A 26389-nucleotide genomic window follows, 5' to 3' on the forward strand; every position below is an offset into this window, starting at 1 on the left:
TTTCTTGGTCAATTTAGCTTTTAAAATGATTAATCCAATCTTACTTTTCAAAATCTCTTTTTTAATCTTGTTTGGGCATTATTAATTTATTGCCAAAGACTCTATCAAGTTATCATTTTTCAGAATAAAAGTTTCTGACATCATTGAAGAATGATTTTTCCTATTAAGAAGCACCTCTAGATTTTATAGGAAAATTAATTTTGTAGTAGAGACCAATTTCTCTTATTTTTTCCTATATTTGATTACATCTTGTCTTTGTTTAATAGTCTTGACTTATTCAAAATAGTCTGTTGATAATGTAAATTAATTTTTCCTGGCCACTTTCAAGCCTCTATACTTGATGTTAAAACTTTAGAACTTGACAATCATACCATTAGATGGGTCAAATGTCGAACTGGTTTTTCTCAATGTCTTATTGTCATTTTGATTTTTTACAATACAGGAATTTTGGGAGGGTTAACTTATTTCCTATAATACTTGGATTCTTTATTTCTTTGAATTTTTCTGGAAGGCCAATAATTCTCAGATTTTTTATCTGCATTGTGCTTTTTAGCTCTGTTACTTTGACAGGTAGAAATCCACTAACATATGTTACTATCCTTTCAGTTTTATAATTTTATTTCTTTATTTTATTAAAGATAATCAAGATCTTTCCCAGGGTCACACCCTTAGTAGTTGTCTGAAGCTGGATTTGAACTCAGTTCTTCCTGACCCCACTGGTGCTTTATTCATTGAGTCATCTTTATAATTAAAAAAAATTTTTTTGCTTTGTTTTTTGTTCTTTAGCCTTGTCACTTTTCATTCTACCTGAGCTATTCTATTCATCAGGATTTCAATGCTTAATCTGCCACTGTTTTTATTTTATCACTTATAAAGTCAGTAAATGTTAATTATCCTCTTGAACTCTTCCTTCAGTGAAATTATTTTCAGTCTTACAGAAGCTGATTTTCCTTTTTACTGTGACTTAGTCACTCTGAAAATACTTTCATTATATCTGCTGTTTCTTCTAGCAGTCTAATTGTTTACTGGACATTTTCTCTGTCCCCCATGCTCTCTCTCTTTCTCTCCAACTACTGACCTCCTGTTTTCCTTTAAATACCAACTAAAATTCCACCTTCAATGGATGACTTCCATAGCCCCTCTTTAATGCTTTCCCCCTCTATTAATTAAATCTTATTTATCCTTTATATAGCTTGATATATATATATATATATATATATATATATATATACATATATATATACACACACACACATATGCATGCATGTATGTATGTATGTATATGCTCTCTCCACAATGATTGTAAGCAAGGATTTTTTTTTGCCTCTTTAAAAAATCCAAAAATTTGGGGCATCTAAGTGGTGCAGTGAATAGAGCACCAGCCCTGAAATCAGGAGGACCTGAGTTCAAATCTAGCCTCAGACACTTAACACTTCCTACTTGTGTGACCCTGGGGAAGTCACTTAACCCCAACTGCCTCAGCAGAAAAAAAAAATCCAAAAATTCTTGACACAGTGCCTGTACTTAACAATAAGCCTAAATTATTATTATAGTCTTGTGCTTTCTTTCTGGAGATTTCGCCATATTTTAAATAATATTCAAGAACTATATTGGGGTTCTTTATTTTTTGCTTACCTATTTATTTATTTTTTTACTTTTCCTGACAGGTTTTTTTCAGTTTCCTTTGCTTTCTTGCTGTTGCTTTTTCTTTAATTTGGTGCATGTCATTTTTTTTTTTTTACAGAGGACATTTCCCCTCCATCTAAATAGTCATTACTATTTACATCATCATGTTGCTGCAAGTACTTAGCATTTATTTGGCAGAAGGTTGGTTCTCTAGTCAAATGGCAAACACTGATGATTCTGTTAATTCTTCAGTATTTTGACAGATTGAAGTCTTCATTTGTGGTATTGTCCCTTCACTGATGCAGATAACAATTTTGACATGTTCTATAAGTTGTTACAGTCAAAAATTTCATCATCTATATATCATCAGATTTATAGTAATGGGCCTTAAGTAGTCAGATCTTGGATGAAACACACATTATTTTGTTTTTACTAGAATTATAATGGAGTACTTTCAGCTTGGTTAGATCTATTGGAGAATGTCCTTTCCTAGTATGGCTTTTGAGAATGCAAAGCTATTGCCACATCATACTGATGAATTGGAATTGGAATGGATGAATTAGATTTGAGTGAAAATTCCATTTGTATACTTTTCTTTAATCATCAACAAACACTTATTGCACACCTATTATACTGAGGACAATCCCTTAAAAACTCAAAGCATGACAAGGAAAACAGAAGGGTATAACAGAGAGAATTCTGGGGAGATCAATCACTTTAATTTCATTCACAGTTTTGCCACATGTGTTGCCTTAGGCAATTCACTTTATGTCTCTGATTATAATAAAGATCTCAGTTTCTTTCTGTGCAAAAGAAATTGGGGAAAATGTTTTTTAAACTTTCTTCCAACTCTAAATTCAAATGAATTAAAGTAACAGCGCCATACAGGCATAGTAATAATATGGGATAAACAGTTGCTAACAGAAAACAGCATAAGTATATAAGTATATAAACACCATTACAAAAACACAGGCACACAAGTATTAAACACCATTGCCCCATAAATTTCATAGGCAGAATAGGGCTAATATCTAGGAGGCTCAAGTGCAGCAGGATGTTCATGCCATCCAATCCAAGGATCAGAAACACATATTCAGGGCTGAACAAAGAGCTGATGTGTATTAACAGATGATTGCCTCATTAGCAGTGGTCCAAGACAGTAGGTTTTGACAGGTGACTGAAATGAAGTTGGACTTTGAATTGCCTAAGCAGATATAAGAAGCTAGGAAACTTAATTCTAGCTATGCTGTAGCATAAAATCTGGTGTATGTGGACATGCACATGTGTGTAATACCAGATCTCCGGATCAATTAAGCCTTAGCATACAGACATCCTAGAGGATGGAACTGAATCAAACTACTCTTCCATGCATTGTCAGGAAATTAATGAGCTGGTCATCTGCTCATTGGGTATTCAGCTGTGGAAGTTACTGGCCACTATAGAGAATCTGCATCTTGGTCCACTGGGGGAGTGGCAGCCAACTGCCTCTGGGTCACATTTATGGCCCGTTTTCCCCTCCATCTAAGCTCCCACCCCATGGATTCCCAGGGAGGGAAAAGTATTGCTTTGTGAGTCAAGAATCAATGAGTTGTAGTATCACGTAATTTCTCTTAATCTGTGATGGGGAACAGCCCCCTTACTCTGTAACCTCAGATGATTTTAGGCATGGCATGGATATAAGTTTCCTGATTCTCTGTCTTTCATTCTTAATTCATGATTAGTTAATTTAGAGTGGATTGTCATTTCAATTGCTCAGTTTGCCCCACCAGTGATGGGGTAGCTTCTTATTAATGCTACACCAAGGCTTTGTCCAACTAACTAGATCCAAGTTTGAATCCTGAATAAATTCGGGGTTTAGATTGGAGAGAATTATTGGCTTCATCTCTAAGCCTTATTTGACTGTAAGTCAGTGTGAACAGCGAAGCTATACTTTTTCCGCTTGGTATCTTTTTCTTTCCTTTAGTTATTATCCCTATTTGGCAATGTAAGTTTTTAGGGAGAACACTTTCTCCTTTTGCACTGAAGCCTTGCATTTCAATAAAATTTTAAATTTTATTAGACTTTTTTTGTACTTTGGTGGATCTGTGATTTCATGAAGGATGGTACTTCCTCCAATGATGCAGAATGCAATCCATTCATGGCTGCTCATCCTACATCTTTCTTTGCTCTGACTGAAAATTATTTCTAAAGGGTCTGCTTAATAAACTTGAGCATCTTCTTCCAGATATCTTGACACTGAATGGCTATTTGTGAAGCCCACAGGCTATAGCTATTTTACTAAGTGGGTTACAAATTAACAACTGATGTCTGAGCAGAAAAGTGACTTGGCCAGATTTATAAACTTATTCCAGACCTATTAAGCAACATCTCTAATGCATTTATTATTTAATATTATATATTACAGCAAATTATGAATATGATCTTGAACCAGTCAACAGGAATGTAGTAATAATCATTTATTATGTGACCACAACATTATAAACTCTAAGATGTTAATGACCATTTCTTATTAACACTTTGTGCACTACCTGGGGCCCAACCTAGTGCTTTGTAACAATAGGTCTCATACACACATATGTATAGACTTATTCAGTTGCATAAAAAAAACAAAATTAGCCAGACGAAAGACAAAGTGGAGAGGGGAAAGAATACAGTAGAACTATCTCTTACGAGGTCCAGACAGGGGTATTATGCAGCAGTTAGGTGACACAGTTGATAAAGTATCGAACTAGGAAGACATTCATATATTTTCTACTATTGATATTGGACAAGTGACTCAATCTCTGTCTTTCTTAGTCCCCTCAGTATAAAATAGGGATCATGATAGTACCTACTTTTCAGAGTTGTTATGAGAATAGAAGGAAATAATATTTGTAAAGTGTTTAGCCCAGTGCCTGCCTTATTCCCTCCCTCCCCAAATATGTATCCACATTGGATCTTCCCAAAAAACCTTATTCCCTATGAGTAAAATTCAACCAGAACCATCTCTTTAAATGCAATATTTTCCTAGTGATTTTATATGGCTGCCAAATATAGCAGACTATGTTCTGAGAAGAATTCAAATCATAAATCAAAGGGCAAAGGGCAAAGGAAAGATGATGGTGGATATAAACAGAATGCAATATGTTACCATGACTTAGACTTTGTAAGTATTATAAGAGACCTTATCAGGAACTTGTTTGATCACAAAAGAGATGATGAACTGAGTAGTAAATTGCTACTCCAAGATAAATAACAAAAAGAATGAACCCAATGGATTGGATAAATCATTCAAGGAGTATTTAGAGGAAAATATGGATGGCAACCCACACTGATAGTGAAATTACATTCACTGGTGAGATCATAGATTTTTCAAAGTACTGAAGCAAAAACAATGAACACTTTCCAATGACATTGAATTATGCAAATACAAGGAAAAAAACAACCCAACTTATCAAAAACTGTTTCATGGCCTGCATCCCAATAACAGCCGTGTCACAATCCTCTAGTTTGTGTATGTAAATACAGATCTTTGGTCCAATTCTTATTTAATGGCCATTTTTATTTTGGCAAAGTGAAGTCTTTGTGAGATTGTTGAACCATTACCAGTGATTTCTGAATGACTGTGGAGAATATGGAAGATGCTAACAATTAGATATGAACAAAATGATCTGATTTTTCAACAAAGGAAGAAAATGGATCTGCAAATTATAGGCCAATCAGATTGATTTCAATTTCTGCCAAAATCCTGGAATATATTATTAACATCTAGAAAAAGAATTGAAGTTCATAAAGAGCAACATGACTTCATCAAGAACAGGTTATTCCATACTTAAATTTGTCTTCTTCCTTCTCTCTCCTCTCTCTTTTTCCTTTCTCACTCTTCTTTTCTTTCTGACAGTTTTCTCTCTGTCTCTGTCTCTCTCTCATTGTTCTGATTTTTTTTTTGACTAATAATTCAAAGTACTCAGGAATACTTCAGCTAGTTTTGTGCTTGTGTTCTTTGGATCAGAAATAATTCATATCTGCCTTTTGGAATCATTTTTTGACAAGACTCAATTTAGGAGTCACCTCTGCTTTGAAATCTTTGCTGAATCTTCTCTCACCCACTTGCTCAAAATACTTCCTTCCTCCTCAAATTACTCCTTGTATTAATTTATCTGAATATAGTTGTTTTCCTTACTGTAGAATATATCCTTGAAGTCAGGGGCTGCTTTTGTCAATGTATCTATGTTAGCACCTTGAATGGAACCTTAAACGTAGTAGGTGTTTAATGTATATTTACTCATTGGATTGAATGGCAGGTTGAAAGGACAGAAGCTTTATTTTATTTATTTTACTCTTGTGCTCTGCTGAGCTATAAAGGTTAGGGAAGACTGTAGAGGCAAATAATTTTGGTGAAAGGTAACAACAATGTACAAAATTTCATGAATTAGTGTTTTTTGCTCTTTTCTTAGAGTATCCAAGGAATCTGTAATAAATGAAGTTTTGAAAACAGCTTTGTGAACCATAAATCACAGGCATTTTGAGGACATCTTAAGTGAAGAGGTTAGAGGATTCCCCACTGTTCACATAAACCTTTTGCTGTAGAAATGTTATTTCAAAAAAATTCAATTTTGTGTCTGTAGAAAGAAAGAAACAAAAGGAAGAATGGGTAGAGGTGAATGGGGAAGGTCAGGAGGTGTAATTTCAAAAGGTTCTTTGGAATGTATTTCCTTAAGAATCAAGATCCAGTACATTCAGAACAAACAAGTGATATCAAAATAAGTCTTGGAGCTGTTTGGCTGAAGATTCTGCCTGTGTAATCTGGTTACACAGTCTCTTCATTGGGAATGGGCACAGCCATGGGGATGTGCAAGTTTTTGCAAATAGCTGAACTAAAAAAAAAAGGAAATAGACCAGGGTTATGATTTTGTGGTTCTTTGGAACATGATGCCTAAAAATAGTGTGTGTGTGTGTGTGTGTGTGTGTGTGTATGTGTGTGTGTGTGTGTGTGTGTGAGAGAGAGAGAGAGAGCGAGAGAGAGAGAGAGAGAGCGAAACAGAAGAATTGGATGATACCAAACAGTCATTAACAGTGACCAGGAGAGTGAAAGGATGCTTGCAGTAAAGGTCCAAGAAGGCTCCCAGGAGGTCTTTTTGTTTATGATTTTCCTCCCTAAAATTATAAAAACCAAGGGAATAATATCTAAAAGCTTCAGAAAAACTTGCTTTTGGACTTGTCTTTGTGTTTTAAGAAGATACAAAGTTTCTTTGAATTATTTCCTAACAAAACTCAAAATCGACCCAATGTTAAACAGGTGAGCTCTTCAAAGGCAAGGGCTGTGCCTTTTCTTTGTATAGTAAATGTTCAATAACAAGGGCTTAATAAACTGTTATATAGGAGTGCTCTATAGGGACTTAATAAAATCTTAATTGTCACCACTTGATTTTTAGGTATTGCTTTGCCACTGATTTCAACTGACTAATTTGATGAATTCAGCTTATTTGAATAATTTGTGACAAAACAAAGCTTTTCTTTGCTTTTCTAATATTTTTTCTTTTTTTGGGGGGAGGGTCACAGTTTCAGATGACTCCAGTTGTGTGTGTGTGTGTGTGTGTGTGTGTGTATCTCCTACATAATCTGAGAATTTATACTTGTTGACCTCGTTTAGTAATTTTCCTGATTCTTCATTGTCTCAATTTATCAGAGAATAGTTGGGAAGCTCTACACTGTTTTGTCTGAGTGTATCTGGCATTAAGGGAAGAATACTTCAGGAAAATGTCTGTGCATGTTTCAGGTATTATATAATTCTGAAAGGTTCTGAACAGAAGGGTGTGAGGAAACGTGAGGAAATTCCCCTCCTCCTCCTTTCCCCAAAGCAGCTGTAGTAGACATAGTGAGAGGCGCAGAAAGGTACTGACTGAGTCTGAATTTTCTTTTTGAGTTACACAATCTGTCAGTCTGAGGGAAAGCAGCTGAAGTTGGCTGCTGAGCTAAAATTATTAAGATTAGTAGACTCTATACATGTCTGTTTGTATGTTGAAATCAGAGAAATGAGCCCAACATGGATGTGTCTAGGAAAAGTTGCATAATTCTTTGTTGTTTTCCACTGGTCATTTTGAATTATGATTCTTTTACTTTTAGTCACACAAGGGGAAAAAATGTTCCATTTGGAGAAGAAAATTTTATTCAGATTAATTCTATGGAGTAGAAATGAGAGATCAGATGTTTGAAAACAAAATAAAACAACCTTTCCTTCCCTTTAATTCAGGAAGGTTAACTGAATTATAACTCTGATCTTTACCTACATTACCTTTTAATTTCTTCAAGGTAGTGTTTATATTGTGTTATAGATATTATAATCATTAAACTAGCCAAAATCAACTGTGACCGCAGTAAATCTGCTATGGAGAAATGGGGGAAGTGGCTGTATAGACACTGGCTGAAGGAATGAGTAGCCATGGAGATTTTTTATTTTATTTGGCTACCATCACTATGGCTTTACTGTGTGCTGGCTCTAAGGCTTTCATTTGACTACTAAGATAGGACAGGAAAAGACTGAGGAAGAAAGTGTAGCTGGAAATGATAATTCACTTAACAGACAAGAAAAATTATACAACCCCAAAGACCTGAAAAACAAAAATCCTCACATAGGTGAGAATTATCACTGAAATAATTGAGGATTTTCCCCTTTAGACATGACTATCCTAAAGTAACTAGCCCAAGTATAGGGTTTGATAACTGTTACTAAGTTCAATAAAAAATATTTAATTTTTATACTTGTAAAGAAATTACTTTTCATTCCATAGTTATTTAACTTTCTTTTGGAAGGGAAAATTCATATGGTACCTACCTTTGTATCCCAGAATAGCTACTGTGATTGTTAGCAAGGCACACAGAATATATAATAGTATGATAGAAAACTTCAGGGCCCAGTTGTTTTTACATTTGGTACATTGTGTTCCTTCTTGAATACCTGTAAGAGAAGGTATATTTTAAGAACTTTACCCAGTATTGTTATTTTGAACTTTTTACTCTAGTATGTGTTCAAATACACAGAATGATTAAGAGGATCACGCTATACATACAAAAAATGCTACAATTGTGTATCCATATTACAAATAGTGGGGTAGTGAGATTGTGCAGTAGAAAGCATCAGGACTGAAGTCAGGAAAAACTGGTTTCAAATCCAACATCAGATACTTATTAGCTATGTGATCCTGTGCAAGTCACTTAACCCTGTTTGCCTCAAATTCCTTATCTGTAAAATGAGTGGAGAAGGAAATGACAAACACACTTCAGTATCTTTGCCAAGAAAATTCCAAATGGGGTCATGAAGAGTTGGACACAAATGAACAACAACAGCTATAAGTAGTATTTTTAAAATAGACACACACACACACACACACATATATATGTATGTATGTATGATTATATTCCATACAATTAGAAAATAATACATAGTCTTATTCCATGACATGGAAAAAATCTCATTATAATAATTTTTCAGTTAAATCACTACAACAAAAGTATTTCAAAACTCTAGTTAATTTGTTTTTAGTCTATTTATTATTTTTTTTGACAAAAGAAGTAGCATAGTGGAAGAATCTAGCTTTTGTCATGTTCTTGTTCAGTTGTTTCACTCATGCCTTATTCTTTCTGATCCCATTTGAAAGTTTATTTGGCAAAGATATTAGAGTGGTTTGCCATTTTTTTTTATTTTACAGATGAAGAAACTGAGGCAAACAGAGTTAAGTGACTTGCTTAGGGTCAAAGAGTTAGTGTTTGAAGCCAGACTTGAACTAAGAAAGATAAGTCTGATTCTAGATCTGGCATTCCATCCACTATGCCATTTAGCTGCCCCTAAGTCTCTTGATGTTTGTTGTAATGAAATCTCAGTTAAAATAGAAAAAAATTCCAGACCTGTGATTTTATAGATTTAAGGAATTTCAACCAGTCAGTAGCTGATTTGTGCTATAGGTTACAGTCACAGAGGAACTGAGAGGTTAAGTAACTTTCCTATGGGCCAGTATATATCAGAAGTCAGTTTTTAGCTCATGTTTTCTTGGTTCTAAGGCTAGCCCTCTATTCACTATATTATGTTGTCTCTCAGTAAAAATATAGATCATTTAAAAAACCAGAATGTTTAATTAGCCACTGTGTTTGGACTGTGAAGAACTGTAAGATATGGAATGCTAGTTTGTATTTATAAGCTATAGTCTGGTGTTGGGACAAAGAATTTGCTGTCTTGGTCAGAGGGAGTCAAGTTTTAGTGTATAGTCAGTTCAACCTGTTAAAAAACATGTTGGTCTGAGTAGTAACCAGCTGTCATTTCTGTATGTACAGAAAGTAAACCATAAAAGGGGAAATTTCCATCCAATTGATGAGAAACACAGGAGACAGACACTCGATATTTTAATGTAAAAATCATGTTGTAACAACTATCAGGAATACTTTTGTTTTCTTGACCTCTTTTCCTATGTGTCTCTAACTAATAGTGTCCTTTGAGAGCAACAGTATATAGTGGCTGATCGATCGTAATTGTGCTCAATAATTCTTGATGGATAAATGATGAGGATTAAACCACAGTTGAAGTTATTTTCCTTCGGTTTGTGATTTTATACATAGCACTATTCTTTGGTGGAAAAGCATCTTCGGCCCTGTTTATTATAAAATGATGAGAAAAACAGAATGTTAGTTATAATGACTGAAATTTAACTTCTTGGGCACACCCATATCTCCATGTGTCACATGCCTCTGGGTTGTAGGCAAAAGTAGAATGGATTCAATCTGGTGATTTCACTGGGTAAGATAAACAATTTAGATCAAATATTTGCTGATTAGTGCCTTCCTTGTTTCTTTGGCAAGTAATAATCAATTGTATTAACTGTATGAAAAAAAGCATGAATCAGGTTCTATATATTCTAATTCCTCCCCCTGCCTCCAACCTTTTTCTCTTTTTGAAGGCAGAAAATACTTGCTTACTTGTAAAGTAAACAGACTTCTTTTATGAAATAGGATATGCTTTGATACTCTGATGTTTTCAGCATTCTCAGTCTTTATTTCCTAACCCCAAGGTTTCCTATAGATTTTTAATGTCCTCTATGTTTTACATGCTTTACCTCTAACAAACATTTTCAACAAAAACTTATCAGATATATTATGTAGAATGATAAAAAGGCCTAGGTCTCCCATTGCATCCAGGACCATCTCCAGTCGCCTTGCTCCATATCTGGCCATTGGACCCAGGAGGCTCTGGAGGGGAAAGTGAAGCAGACTTTGAACAGTCTCCCTCACTTAGTCTAATTCACTTGTATGTCATGGCATCACTTCCCTGATTTCATGGTTCTCTTTGAGAATGAAGGACAAACAACAACTACAACTATCTCTATGATTTATACAGAAGTAGCATATTCATATATGACATAGGAGGATTACTCTGGCTGATGTGTAAAGGCTAGATTTTGCCTTTGTTGAAGAGGTGTTTTTTTTTCCTTGTCAAGGCAAACCTTTCTATATGGATCCTATCACCTCCCATCTTTTCCAGAAGATTGAATCTACAATAATTTCTAGTTTCTTCTTCTAATTTGGTCTCTATTGATCTCCAGATTGCTTTCCCATCACCTACAAATATGTTCATATCTCTCCCATGCTTAAAAGAGAAACTGTTCTAGAATTGCTGTTAGCTATCACCCATATCTCATTCACTCTTCTTGTCTAAATTCCTTGAGATCTATAATTGATATAAAATCAATTCCTATAATTGATATATAATCAAATTCTTTGAGATCTATAAGATCTTTGAGATGCCTCCAACTCCTCTCACTTAGTTATAAATCCTCTGTATTCTGATTCCCAACTTCATCATTCAATTCTATCTTCCCTTTCTAAAATTACTGATGATCTCTTAATTGATAAATCTATTTTTAAAAACCTCAATTTCCTTTGTATTTTTGGGAAAGCATGTGTGTGAGAGAGACATTTGGGGCTAAGTGACTTACCCAGGGCCACACAGATAGTAAGTGTATAGTATCTGAAGCCACATTTGAACTCAAGTTCTCTTGACTTCAAGACCACTTCTTTATCCGTTGTGCTATCTGCCCCCAAACCCTCAATTTTCATTCTTCTTGACTTCTTTGCAACCTTTGACACTGGATCACCATCTCCTTCTGGATAGTTTTGTTTCTCAGTTTTATGACACTATTCTGTCCTGATTCTTCTATTTGTCTGCCTACTCCTTTCTCAGTCTCTTTTGCTGAATATTTTTTTTGTCATGTCTAGCACCTGTAGATAACCCTCAAGATTCTAATCTGGATCCTCTTTTCCCTCTCTACTATCTCACTTTATGATCTCATCATCTACCATTATTGTTTCTATGCAAGTGATTCCTACATCTATTTATCCAGCTCCAGTTTTTTTTTATCACCAACTGTGTTTTGGTTATTCAACAAGTTTAAGTTCAACAAAATCAAAACTAAACTCATTATCTTTTCACTCAAACTCTCCCCTCTTTCCACCTTTTCTAGAGCTATCAAGGGTACCACCATCATTTTAGGTATTCAGATTCCAAACTCAACTCATCCTCGACTCATCAATCTTACTCACTTTCTTTGTCTAATTCATTGCCAAATCCTGTTTCTTCTTTTATAAAATCTGTTGTATACATTCTCTAATCTCTACTCACAGTCATAAACTTATGTTTGGCATTAAAAGCCTGGCCCAACTTGATCTCTTCCTACCTTTCCAGCCGTCTTATACTTTCCTCCCCTTCATACACTTAAAAATGCAGTCATGCTTATCTATTTACTGTTCATCACCGGGACAACCCATTTCCTCTCTGTGCTTGACTATCCCCCAGGCCTGGAATATTTTCCTTCCCCAGCTCTGTGTTTAATTTTTTACTTTCTTCAAAACTTAACTGAAATACCATCTTCTGTAGGGACCCTCTATCAGCCTTTTTCTTCTCTTTCCTTATTGCCTTCCCTCGGAAACCACCTTCTTTATACATGTATAAATACATGTGTAAATATGTATATTCACACACATATATGTCTTATATTTACCTACTTATTTATCTGCTGTCTCCCATATCAGAATGTGAGCTCCTTGAGAACAAAGAAAGTATTTTGCCTCTCTTTATCCAAATTGCTTAGCATGGTGTCTGACACATAGTCATGTGCTTGATGATTGATTGGATTGAACCAGGGGAGAAAATGGAGGTAGCAGAGTAGAAAGCTATAACAATAGGTTAGGCAACAAGTAGTAAGTGCATGATAACTAGGATGATAGCAGTGGGAGAAGAGAGAAGATGGATATGAGAAATATTGTAGAAATAGAATCAATAGGATTTGGTAATTGATTAGAGATGGGAAGAGAGAGGAATAAATTAAAGATGCTTCAGAGGATTTTCAGCCTGGGTGATTATGAGAATGATGGTGACAGTGATTAAAAACAGAGAAGTAAAAAGGAATGAAGATAGCCTTTAAAGGGAATATGAGCTCAGTTTTGGATATGTTGAGTTTGAGATATTGGCAGAATACCCAGGTGATGATATGTAGCTGGAAATGCAAGAGTGAAACCCAGAGGTTGGGGATATTGCATTGGAGTCAACTGCATAAAAGTATAACTGAAGACATAGGAATGGATGTAGTTGCTAAAAGGAGAGAATATAGAGAAGAGGGTGGAAGAGATAAATTTCACAGTTCAGAGAAAAGATAGCTAGAATCCTGTAGTCCAAGTTTTTATAGGCTCAAGGATGATGAGATGCTTTAAAAGAAATGAAATTAGATTAACAAACACATTTAGGGAATGGGGGAAGAAGAGTAGCTCCCCAAGAAAAAAAGGAGCTGAGAAAGAATCTCTTTGCTGATTGATCTTTTCTTATCATTTACTACAATTATTATCTCTTTGCATATGACTTTGGATCTCAAGTCCCATTCTCTCACTGACTTTAATTTCCTATTTCATTTGCATATTGAATATTCTCAGTTGGACACCCTAATGTCAACTCAAATTCAATATAGCCAAACCTAAACTTAGCATATTCCTTGCCAAATCATCTAGTTCCCTCTTCTACCTTTACCATTTCCATCAATTGCACCATCACAATTTTAGTCACTTGTCCAGGAAATTAGCTTCTGAGTTATCTTTGATTCTTCCTCTCTCTTGAACTGCCCCCTCCCCAAACCATCAACTTCCCTACCCTGCTCCCTGCCATGCCATTCATTATTTATTCCTGTTAATTCACAGATGTTGTCTCCACAGGCAAAACCCTGACCCAGAGTCCTCATCTCTTTATTCCTAGATAATTGCAATCCTCCTAACTGGTTTCCTTGTCTCCCTACTACAATTTATTCTATGCACCTTTTACTAGACTGTTGTTGTCCAGTAATATAATATCTGACTTTCTGTGACCCCATTTCAGGTATACTTGGCAAAGATAGTGGAGTGGTTTTCCATTTCCTTCTCCAGTGGACTAAAGCAAACAAAGGTTAAGTGCCCAGGGTCAAACAGCTAGTAGATATCTGAGGCTGGATTTGAATTCCAGCTACCTCACTATTTGACTAAACTTTCTCAAATAGCAATTTCACTGTATTACTGTCCCATTTAAAAATAATAACAATTTCCAAGTTAAATACATAATAAAGTGAATTTTCCTCAGCCAGGCAAGTCAGAGCCTTTCTAAAATCTGGCCTAACCTCCTTCTCTATCCAATTCTTGATACTCTTTCAGAGGAACCCTCAACCAAAGACAAACCAATCCCTTTACGACTACTTAAAAAAATTATACTCATTCCTGGACTTTGAGCTTGTTTGAATTGCTCCTCATACTTAGATAGGGATTTTCTTTCTCTATCTAAAGAGTAACCTTAATTTGAGTATCAATACTACATCTTGATACCTTTTCTCCTTATTCTAACAGAAATCTTCCATTTGTTGGCCAAACCTTTTCTTTTCGCATTTAACCATGGTTTTTTTTTTTTTTTTTACACAACTTCTTAATTCATGTATGTTTTATCCCTATTTAAAGTGGGGGTTTGGCAGATTCTTCTACTAGCTAAGGTGGAATCACCTATGTTGGGGGACCTGATTTTGGGAGAACAGAATACGTCAGCATGTATGGATATTCTTTATTGGCCTATCACATGGCTATGAGCTGCCTTTTTTACACTGGACATGTGCCTGGATTGTTTGCATCTTTAAAATTGCCTAAGTATAGTTGGGGCTTCTTTTTCTTTCTGAGAATGAAGGATTCTTTCATTACAATTGACACTATATAGTAACAGGTGAAGGAAGACCTCCAATTCTCTTCCTCAGTCCCGTTTGTTCCACATGTTCCTAAGAATTGGGCCTAGTATTTTGATCTTTTCCTTTGTCCTTTTTTATTCTAGGTGAAGGGAATGTTATCTCTAACCTTGAAACTTGAGTCCAGGATTCCAGGCCACATGTTACATTTGGACAAGAAACAAAAAGCTGAGAAGTAAAGGTCCAGGAACTAGGAACTTTAATTTGATGGAATTAATGCTATGTAGAAATTAAGCTATTCTGTAAACCTTTTACCTTTCATCATTGGCCTAAGTCAAATCTCTTTAGATACAGATACATCATTCATTTACCTACAGAAACCCATTTATACTGTGCAATCTCTATAGTCTTATATCCATTGTCTCTTTTTTTTCTTTTAAAAATGGTTAACCTTTCCAGAAAAAAATCAATTATTTAAGGAATGCATATTCTTTACAGTGGAGTTAGGTATCACCTAAGCTTTATGTCATAATGAAGATGCTTTTGAAATTGACTGACAGAGAATTGTAGACATGCAGTCAAGGAGGTACTTTCCCTCCTTCAAATATCACAGTCTAGGTTCACATCAGCAGTACTACTGTAAAACACAGAGGCACAAAATGGGGGCTTGTCCTCGGGAGATCTCAAATAGAGAGAGATTTGAAGGCACATTTATGGTCTTTTGAAAAATTTCTCTCAGTTAAAATTTTAGAACCCAAGTGTATTATTTTTCTATTCCTCTTCTTTCTGATCTACTATACTTATTTGGAAGAATTTCAGAACCAATGAAAGATTGTTGTCCCTGAGGATAATAAATGAAAATCATGTGTAGGAAAACTAGTTTTTAGTGATCATAAAATAATATAGCTGCAAGGGACCTTAAAGAGATCACAGATCAACTTTCTCATTTTGCCAAAAAAAAAAAAAGGAAACTGAGACACAAAGAAGTAGAAATGGTTTGATTAATGTTGCAGAGCTAATTAGTGGCAGAGTCACTGGGACTAAAACTCAGGTCTCCTGACTCCCATCCTGATGTTCTTTCAGTCAGACCACACTCTTTTGCTAGTCCTTTGAGCTTTAGACTCTCAGCACTGTATCAAGTACATATGGTATTAATGCAGACTGGCTCCCAGACATTTGTCACTGGTTTGCATTCCGAAGAGCCAGGGTCACTTCCTCATAATGTGCATTTCTCTCTGTTGACTTTATCAGCATTTAATCAATGTCAGATGGCACCTCGTGGGCCCCCTGTTCCACTTGACACACTTCTTCTCTATGTTTTTTTCCTCCCGTGACTTATTTTTAATAAGAATTCTGTTTTCTCTTTCTCTGTCTGCCCTCCACTGGGAGGACATCTGGCCAAACACACTAATGCTTGCTACAAAGAGATCCTGCTGGCTCGTATATCTGGGAGATCCCCCTTCTCCTTGAACCAAAATGGCCACAAAAAAACATGCAAGAGAGACATCCCCCTGTTACCAGTCTTTGTAGTGTTTATTTTCTTAGCATTACTTTCAAGATACTAGGGACTTTGTTCTCATAGGGGGTTCCTGAGAGTAGGGGGAAGGAGGAAGACACTCATCTGCAGATTCATGATTACTTGTTCTGTGGAGAGCTGCAGATAAGAGATTCTTCTTCAGGAAGTGAAGCATTTTTGCCCTTTGCCCCTGAGAGAGATTTGGCTTATCAAAAAACCTGGTCCAGACAGCATAGGGAAGCCTGTGTATTGTCCTCACACTTGGCTCTATAGAAACATTTCTCATTGAATTCATCTTTTGGCTCTTGTTTTATACATATTACAAAATCCAAGTTTCTAGTGCAAGGTGAAGTTTGGGAATCAATTTAAGCTACAGGCATCTTGTTTAACTCATTGAATATACTCCTGGAGAACCATAAAGGTTAAGAATTTGGCCCAATTGTCAAAACTCCAAGTATGCTATAGTAATGTGTCCCATGACACATACCTAAAGGGAAAAGAAGAAAGGAGGGGATATTTAGGGAGATTGCTCCAAACTCTACTGGAGGGATAATACATAGAGACAAATATTTCAGCACTGAAGAGAATTCCTTCCTGCTATGTTTCTACATAAAGAACCCTCCCTAAGCTTGTGGTCCAGCTTTTGTTCCAATACATGATTCAGAATACTTTTTGGGAAAAAAACCCAACCCCAAACCCAGCCAGTCTATGTTTACTAACATTTTTTTTTTTTTTTTGCTATATCCATCACTAATTAAAGGAATTTGGCTTTTTCCTCAAGGTGGATAAATGCTGACAAATGCCCTTTCTCATTGGGAAAGCAGGCAAATTTTGTAGGACTTGGTATGTAGGGATGGCTATTGGTCTGTTTTAATTATCAAAAGTGTACCTCTGAGCTGGGTCTTTACATGGATCAGATTACTGAAGTCAAGCTTCAGAAATCTGATTGGTTTCAGAATCTAGTAAACCACAAGATTGGATCTGAGATTTGCCTTTTCTTTTTCATGTGGTTCTTTATAAAGTTATTAATTTACTGCCTGGTGGTGTATTCCCATAAGCCTTGGAGAGTGATCTGTCTCTAGGACCAGAATTGATTATTTAAATTGATTCATATAATTAATATGCCCTCAAAGGCAACAAAGTAGTAAAGTGACTCAGTTCATAGTCAGTCAGTTGAATGTTACACTAGAACAGAAATAAAGCATAAGAAATCTTTGACATTATTCCACCAAGTATAAACTTTTTCTTTTTATAATGGCTATCTACTAAAACTACATGACATGCATTTATTTAGTAACTTTTTTATTATTTATTAGTAAGTAATTTAGTTTTCCAAATGTCATTGCCTACTTTGGATAGCCATTCACTTTGTTCATGCCAATTTTCCTAGACCATGTGGAAAATCATGAAAATGGGAACAGGATAGGGATTGGAAATGAAAATCACTTTCTGAATAAAGCAAACAAAGCAAGACAGTGCTTCTTTATTTATTAAAATACATATTCAGACTAGGAAATATATTAAAAAAAAAGAAGGCTTATGAGAAACCAAACACCTTGGTTTTTCACCCTAATCTCTGGATTCTATGCATTTACAGTAGAGTTTTGGCATCAGGAAAGCTTCATCTTCAGAAGTAGCAGTAACTTGATCTTAGTGATTCATTAAAAATAAAACAAAACAAGAAAGGCATGGAAATTATCCTTTTCAAAGATAGTATGGTGAAACTTTCTTGCCTTTGTCATAGAATATGGAGTCTTAAAGATATGCCATCATTTCTTTCAAGTGGTTTTCATTTTCATCATGAGAAATTTCTCATTGCTTGTACCAAACACAAATGCTTTCTTTACTAGGAGAAGTATCTCCACTGATCAGGCTGCCCAACCATGAAGTCTCATGTATTTGTATATCCCACTTCTTTTTGGCTCAGTTGCTGTTCATGTCATTCCATGGACATTGAATGAATTGTCCACAATTTTAGTGATGTATTACAACAGCCCTAATAGTTTCATTTCACAATGCCCAACTGTATTTCTTAATTAAAAGGGTACATAAAAGTTCAGCCTCAGCCTGGTTACTCAGAGGCTACTGGATATCTTGGGCTAATGCAATATGCTAGACTGAACAGGTATTTTGAGAAAAACTCAGGCAAAAGCCTGGTGTGGTACATTTTATGGAAAGCCAAAGGATTTAGAACTAGAATCTAGTTCACACTTATCTCTTGTTTTACAGATGAGGTGATTATAGTCCAAAGAAGTTAAATGACAAAAAGAGTAACCGGGATTCAGACTTAGGAAGTCTGCCTCCAAATATAACGCTTCCTTTCCACTATCCCACATTTTTCATACATAGTATAACAATGAGTGAGTAGTCACCTCTTTTAATTATAAATAGCTAAAGTAGAATTTCCGAGTTTGCCTCCAAAGAGGGAAAGAAAAAACAAGGAAAGCTATTCAGGGAGGAGGAACTGTTGAAAACAGACACGTTAAATCCATGGTTTAATTAAGATACTCTCATTAAAAGGAAAGGAAAGCAAAACATCTCATGTTTTGGTAGCTAAGACTTTCTCAGAATGCAACAAAAGCTATACACAGTAAGTCAAATTCTTTGCCAGAGTCTTAGATGGACTGTGTTGGCTTTGTTATGGGGTAACTCCTAAAAGGGTCAATCACTTTTCCCCCTTCCCTCCAAGTAAGGGGTTCTCATGATCTCTGATGAGAGAAAGGGTTAAATCACCTCACCCACTGCTCTGAAAGAGACAAAGCCCATATATCTTGGACTTTTTCTAGAAAGTCAAAAAGAAGGTTGTTTATATTTCAGGGGAAGCACTTCTAAGTGAGGCAGGAAGGTTAGGGAATGTGAGATTAGGGGTGGATAGGTTGGGTGGAGAAGGGAAGCCACAAGGCTCTTGGGAGTTTTGCACAGGTTAAGCCTAAAACCATAGTAATGTGGCCATTGAACTCTTTTTGAAGTTTCTGGTATACTGGAAGAGCTCAGAGTCAAACTCCATAGGGACCAATGAGCTGTTAAAACCATGACAAATGCCAGCAGGCTAAAGACTAACCCACGTTTGGGGATGAAGGAAACAAGGTAGAAGAGGTCACAATGGAAAGAAAGAAATGTAGAGGAAATTATATTAAAAAACTAAAAGTAGTAATGAGCTTGGCTGTAAATTCTTTTCTTTTAATCTATCCTACTTATACTTGCAGGAATTATCTGCTTGTCAAATACCACCTTGATCATGTCACTCTACTGTTAACTAATTTACAATGGTTCCCTATGGCTAATCAGAGACTATCTAAATTCCTTAGCATGGATTTTAAGACTTTCCTCTAAATGGCTTTTTCTTATATTGCCACCTCCCTTCTCAAACTCCCCATTTCCATCAAGCAAACTTACTTGCTGTACTTAAACCACTGTTTCCTTATTTTTCATTCTCAATTTTGACCTATGCATTGAACTGCCCCCTTCCATTAAAGCAAATTCCTTTCCTCCTTCAAAATCCTACTCAAAAAAATCATTCTTAGAATACTCTACTAAATTGCTGTGACCTTTTGATACTTATCTATTTATTTTGTTTGGACCTTTCCTTTGCTCTTACTCCACTTTATTTCATAACATTTATTTGTTTATAGGACTTAGCTTGTAAACTAAGCCTATAAAATATAAGATTTTAAATTCCTTGAGGGAAAGGAATGAAAGCTTAAATATAAGATTATTTGGGTGCATAACCTAAAGAAGCAAGTACGACCTTGGAAAGCCATTAAACTCTTCTGGGGCCTAGAGATCCTCATTGGCAAAGGAAGAGGTTTATACGAGGTGGTAGCCAAAATTTCTTTCTTTTTTGACTTATTTGATTCTATGGTCCTCATCAAAGGCACTGATGCAATCATATTACTCATGAAAGTTCCAAAGGAACACAAAGGGCTATTTTCTCTCTCTTTTTAAAAAAAAAATACATAATACATAATAGCAAAAGCAAAATAAAAAGCAAATTGTTTGCCATGTTTCCAAGCCAGAATCCTATTTAGATGGGAATCCAATAACAATCTGTGTTTTTATGATATTTTAAAGTAAAGTTGTTTCAAGGAGTTTCCTTAACATCCCCTTGGGAGACATTGTAGATAATATAAGAATGATAAGTCCCATTTTATAACTGTGGAAACTGAGGCATGGAATGGATGACTACAGATTATTTAGAAATATTTAGAAAAGGAGAAGCAGTGATTACAAAGAACTAACCAGGATACATTAAGAACAAGTCCTGTTAAACTAAGCATATTTCCTTTTTTTTTTTTGGAGGGGTCAGGATTATTAAACCAGTAGATTAACCAGAGAGATATTGAACTAGATTTTAACAAATCTTTTGATAAGATTTCTCATATTATTTTTGTTGAGAAGATGGAGAGATGTAGACGAGGTGATATTAAAAGATGCTTTCAGAACTGGTTTGCTGGTAAATCTTGAGGACTGGCTGTTCATGTTTGCAATATCAGTGGATAACACAGAAAGCTGTGCTTGCATATGTGCTGTTTAACATTTTAAATTGGTTGACCAGAACCAGGAGTCATTGTACAGGGCAACATCAGTATTATAGGACGATCAATTCTGATGAATGTGACTCTTTCCAACGAGATGATTGAGGCCAGTTCCAATGATCTCGTGATGAAGAGAGCCATCTACATCCAGAGAGAACTGTGGGAACTGAATGTGGATTACAGTATAACATTCTCACTCTTTTTGTTGTTATTTGCTTGCATTTTGTTTTCTTATTCATTTTTTCCTTTTTTGATCTTATCTTTCTTGTGCAGAAAGAGAATTGTATAAATATGTTTACATATATTGGATGTAACATTTTTTGAACGTATATAACATATATTGGATTGCTTGCCATCTAGGGGAGGATGTCGGGGGAAAGAGGGGAAAATCTGAAACAAGGCTATGCAAGAGTCAATATTGAAAAATTATTCGTGTATATGTTTTGGAAATAAAAAGTTTTTAAAAATATTTTAAATTGGTATCTTAGATAAAGACATAATTTGCAGATGATATGAATTTTAGAGGCTAACATCCTATTCTGAATTGAATAATATGAAATTCAACAAGGATAACATTTGGGCACAAAAAAGTAAGTAAGTCAATACAAGATAAGGAAGGCATACTTAGAAAGCACTTATTCTGAAAAAAAAATCTGGAGATTTCAGTGGATTGTAAGGTCAATAAAAGTCAACAGTACGATATGGCAGTTAAAAAACAACAACTAAAACCCCCCCAAACCACTGAGCTTTTAGACTACATTTCATGTCCAATTCAGGGTACCTCAGTTTAATAAGCTGGAGAATGGACCAAGGAGGGCAACTGGAATGGTGATGGGTTTTGAGTCCATGTTACATGACGATCCATTTAAGGGACTGCACATTTTTAGCCTGGAGAAAAGAAAACTCAAGGGAAACACACTAGCTATCTTTGGATATTTGAAGGATTTTTTTTTGAGAGGTGGGTGGGGGGGAAGTAGGGGAAATGGGAAGAGAAGGATTAGATTTATTCTTTTGAACCCAGAGGGCAGAACCAGGAGAAAATTCTAAGGAGGGAAATGTAAGCTCGATGTTAGGAAAATTTTCTAAAATTAAATCTGTCCCCAAGGTAGAATGGATTGCCCTGAGAGGCTAGCAGGCTTTCCTCCTTGACAATCTTTAAGCAGAACTAAAATTACCATTTGTCAAGTATGTTATAGTGGGCATTCCTTTCATATATAGATTGGTTTGGATGGCTGCTGAGGTCCCTTTTAACTTCCAAATTTGTGTTTCTATAACAAGAGTGAGGATTTCTAAGAATAAGAGAAAATGAAAACATAAAAATGAAGATAGATATGAGCATTAGGATATTACAGCAATAATCTGGTTAATTGCTCTGGGATAGTTAAATTTGGACTTAGTTCTGAAACCTGAGTGAAAAATGAGTCACTTAACTGGAAATGACCTAAATAAGCAAAAGAATGTAGAAAACTAATGAGGGAAATGGGAGGGAGCTATTTTGCAGGCTAATGGGACCACCAGTGCTGGGAATGCAACTTACACACAGATCCATTGAAGTAGAACCCATTCACCTAGTCACATATTCGTTATTAAAATGGGACAGTTAGATGAGGAAGTAAAAATGCACTCATCTGTTGAACAACTGTAATTTTTTAAAATATTCCAAAATATAAACTGGAAAATAAACTCACAAATACATGGTACCTAAGACTACAATGAGTTACAATCAAATTTAAATCTTTATTTCTAGGCTTTGTGGGTATTTCTTCCACTGATAAAAATCTCAATCTTTTTTTGCCTTATTAAAAGACTATTTCATGAGTTGCCTCACTGAAGGAATGAATTGTTGGTCATTGAGCCTTAACTGTTAAACTAATCCTTGGGTGATAGAAATATACAACCAATAGACCTGTCTTTAAAGTTTTTTTTTTTTAAACTTGATTATGTTCTTTCAAAATTCATGTCCTTTTATAGCCTTTGAGAATTCAGAGGAAGTGCTCTCAGAGTAAAATTTCAATAGAAGAGCTAATTTTGAATAAATAAGAAAATGGACACTCATTAATATTGTTATTCCTCTGCAAAGGCTTCACAAATAACTGAATTAAACTGATTTTTAGATGTAAGAGAAACAGTTGCATTTATAGATGAATAAGTTTAAACAATTTGCTTGCAAAACACTATATAAGCAAATTTCTTAGAGAACAGATGTCAGAAAAGTACTACTACAAAATGTGCAATAGCACAATTCCCTAAAGGTAACTTCTGTCTCAGTAGCCAATGAAATAATACGCAATACAGTCACTCTGAGAATGATGGACCATAAAACCCTTGACAATTTCAGGCTAAGAAGATGCTTCTGTTTAGACTGATAATATGGGGGATTTTCTACCTCATTCTAGAAGGTCTAAGTGGCTCATATATTTTGGGAGATGCCATTGCACAACTGAAAGAATGCTATATTAGCATTAGGGAAGAGTTTGGACTAAATAGACTCCAAAGCTCCCTCCATCTGATATTCTATAAATTCTAATAGTTTAATATATCAATTTGATTTTTATTATCCATCCAAAGGCAACAAGAAAAAGCATTTTCTGAAAGATTTGGTCCTTTCATATTGCAGGGCTCAAGATAAATATTTGCAAAAAAACCCACCATGAAAGTAATTGCAGCTTAATCACTACCATTTGTTTAAAAAAAAAAGAGACTGAAAACTTTTAGGAAGAATTCATAAAGACCCTTCAAATTAAATCAACATATACTTTGATACTCAGTGCCTTCAGTACAAAAATGGAAACAGAAGAAATAGCAAGTTAAAAAAACCAAACAATGTTGAAGAATAGGGTTTGTCAATAGTTTAGAAGCTAAGAATGAGAGAGAACAAAGACTAGTAAACACAGAAACCTCATGGCTATGCATCCTGAATGCTTTGAGAAAAAAAGGCTTTAGATATAAATCTGATATAAATATACTAATATATTACTAATATAAATCAATAGCCAAATGGAGAGATCAGAGTCTAAAATCCATGTTAGCAAACTTGTTACCTCTTTGGAAATTAGAGACATACAGCAGTCAAAGGCAATGTCAATCTAGAATATCATCTCATTTGTAAAATATTACAAAGAAGAGTTTTAGGAATTTATAAACAATATCACAGTTTAAAAGTAAGAAGAATAACACAGAGTAAATCAATTTAAAGAAAACTTAAGCCCAACTAAGCAAAATTGTCTCAACTTTATCAATTTACAAAACTAGAGGACAACAAATACAGGAAAGATGGAAAACATCAGCAAAGATTTTTATAACAAACTTTCCCTCTCAAGGACAATGGAGTCACTACTAGTGCTTACAGAGAAGGTAGAAATACATAAAAAGAGTAAAGATGGAAGAGCAGCTGAACTAGCTAAATGAATAGGGTGGGCTCATTGTGGAGGTGATAATTGTGTAGACATTGTAACATCAATTCTCAGCATAACTGAAGGAGAAGATGCTGGAAGTATGGAAACACTCTCAGACTTGGTTATTATCTCAAAAAGTGATAAAAATAATATCAATGACTATGGGCTTATTTTTATTATCTATATGAAATGTTAAGGAAAACTGAACTGCCTGGGTCACTTTTATTTTCTTATATATTCAGCATATATGATACACCAAAAAGGAAAATCCATTTTTAATATGGACACAATCTTAAAGTTAGAGATAAATAAATATATGTTGAGGACATTCTTGATGAAGTGAACAACTAGGCTTCCACTCCAGATATTCCATAGGAGACCACGTCTTTGTAGTTGATTGAAAGATGTAAACCAACACACAAATTTATGCCTTTAGTCAGGAAGAATGTGTAGACCCTCCTTAACCTTTAAAGATTAATAGGAAAATAACTTTAGCCTTGTGCCTTAATGATAAATCAGTAATATCATCAGTGCACATAGAAAGTTGGGAAGGTTCTACTATTATCCTATAAAGCCTCCTGAGGAAACAGAAGCTCATCAGGAAGTAGTAGCAGAGTATGATTGGTGGTTCACCCAAAGCCTTAGAACATCTATCCCTGAAATAGGAGCAAATGACAATTCTTGGTTTCCAGGTCTAACTGTTCTTTGTTGCTTCTTCCTTCCTGAAGTCAGTTATGCAACAACAGCAGCAGAACTAGTAAAGGTAACCTGCTACTAAAATCTGAGTCTACTGGCTGCCTTGAAACAAATCTGTCAGTTTTATGCCACACTTAAGGGAAAACACCTAATAAACAACACCTAGTAAAGGAGAAGAACATGTACCCCAGGCAAAAGGAGATGCAAGAATAGAAAAAGCCCCTGTGCAGCTGTGGTTGTGACAAGAGCTAGTAAAGTCAGAGGTTCTAATTTACTTGTGCAACACACAGCTCTGGAATATGTGCAAACATTGAGCTGCAATCTTTTAAAAGTAGCTAACATTTTACAAAAAAAAAAATCATTCTGGCTTTGAGCTTGGTGGGTGGGGGGACTGGAACTGGTATTTGAGGATTGAAGGAATACAGGGCTAGAAAGCAAGAGAATGAAATTCCAATCATGTTTCTGTTAGGATTCCCTAGAGACCTTTGAGTCAAGTGATTGGATCTTTCTGGGGTTCTATTTCCATGTGTAAAATCCAGATTTTCCTCAGAAATTCTTTTGAATTCTAGAGTTCTGAAGATCCATTCTGACAATTCTACCTCTAATCCAGAGTCAACTTCAACTCAGCACAAATCATACCTGATTGACATGTATGTTAAGTGGAAACGTGAGGTTCCAGAACTCTGGCAAATGGGTCAGACTCACATGGGATCCATCAGACCAGAATAGGATGGAAGAGAAGACTTGGGATGGAAAATATCATCCACATCCAGAGAGAGAACTATGGAGACTGAATGTGAATAATAGTTTCACCTTTTTTCCTTGTTCGTTTGCTTTTTTTCTTTCTCATAGTTTTTTTCCTTTTGGTCTAATTTTTCTTGTACAACATGAAAGATATAAAAATATGTTTAAAAGAATCATATATATTTAACTTATATCAGATTGCTGGCTGTCATGGGAAGGGAGAAGCTGAGGAAGAGGGAGAGAAAGATTTGGAACACAAAGTTTTATAAAAATAAGTGTTGACACAAGACTATTGAGAAGAAAAAAGGAATAGGATGGTCAGAGACAGGATAGAAATTGAAAAAAATATTCTTAGAGAAAACTAGAAGAAAATGTGATTATTTACTTAGGTAGATATATGGCAACTGGCCATGAATAACAAAATGATGGGTGCAGGGGGATGGGGGACTGAATTCAAATGCTCTTCTTGCTATTAATGAATTTGAATTTTAGTGGAGTCTAGGGGAGTGTATAGAACAGTACCTCAATTTTCCTGACTGGGCTACAGAGATTTCATGGTAGACTGAATCAGGAAAAAACTATCTGTATGACCCTGGACAAGTCATTAAACTTACCTGAGCTTCTATTTCCTCATCTTTAGGGTGGTGATGAAATATGCAAAACAGAGGTGGT

General features: G+C 35.3%; 1 protein-coding gene across 1 annotated transcript in view; it reads right to left on the bottom strand.

The window, feature by feature from the left end:
- Positions 1-26389, bottom strand: part of COLEC12 (collectin subfamily member 12) — a 212618-nt gene that overhangs the window by 38286 nt on the left and 147943 nt on the right. The window contains exon 3 of the mRNA XM_023496209.2: positions 8441-8563. Coding sequence (XP_023351977.1) covers positions 8441-8563 — 123 coding nt within the window. The remainder of the gene's footprint in view (positions 1-8440; positions 8564-26389) is intronic.

Source organism: Sarcophilus harrisii, chromosome 1 (assembly GCF_902635505.1).
Source record: "Sarcophilus harrisii chromosome 1, mSarHar1.11, whole genome shotgun sequence".
Taxonomy (NCBI): domain Eukaryota; kingdom Metazoa; phylum Chordata; class Mammalia; order Dasyuromorphia; family Dasyuridae; genus Sarcophilus; species Sarcophilus harrisii.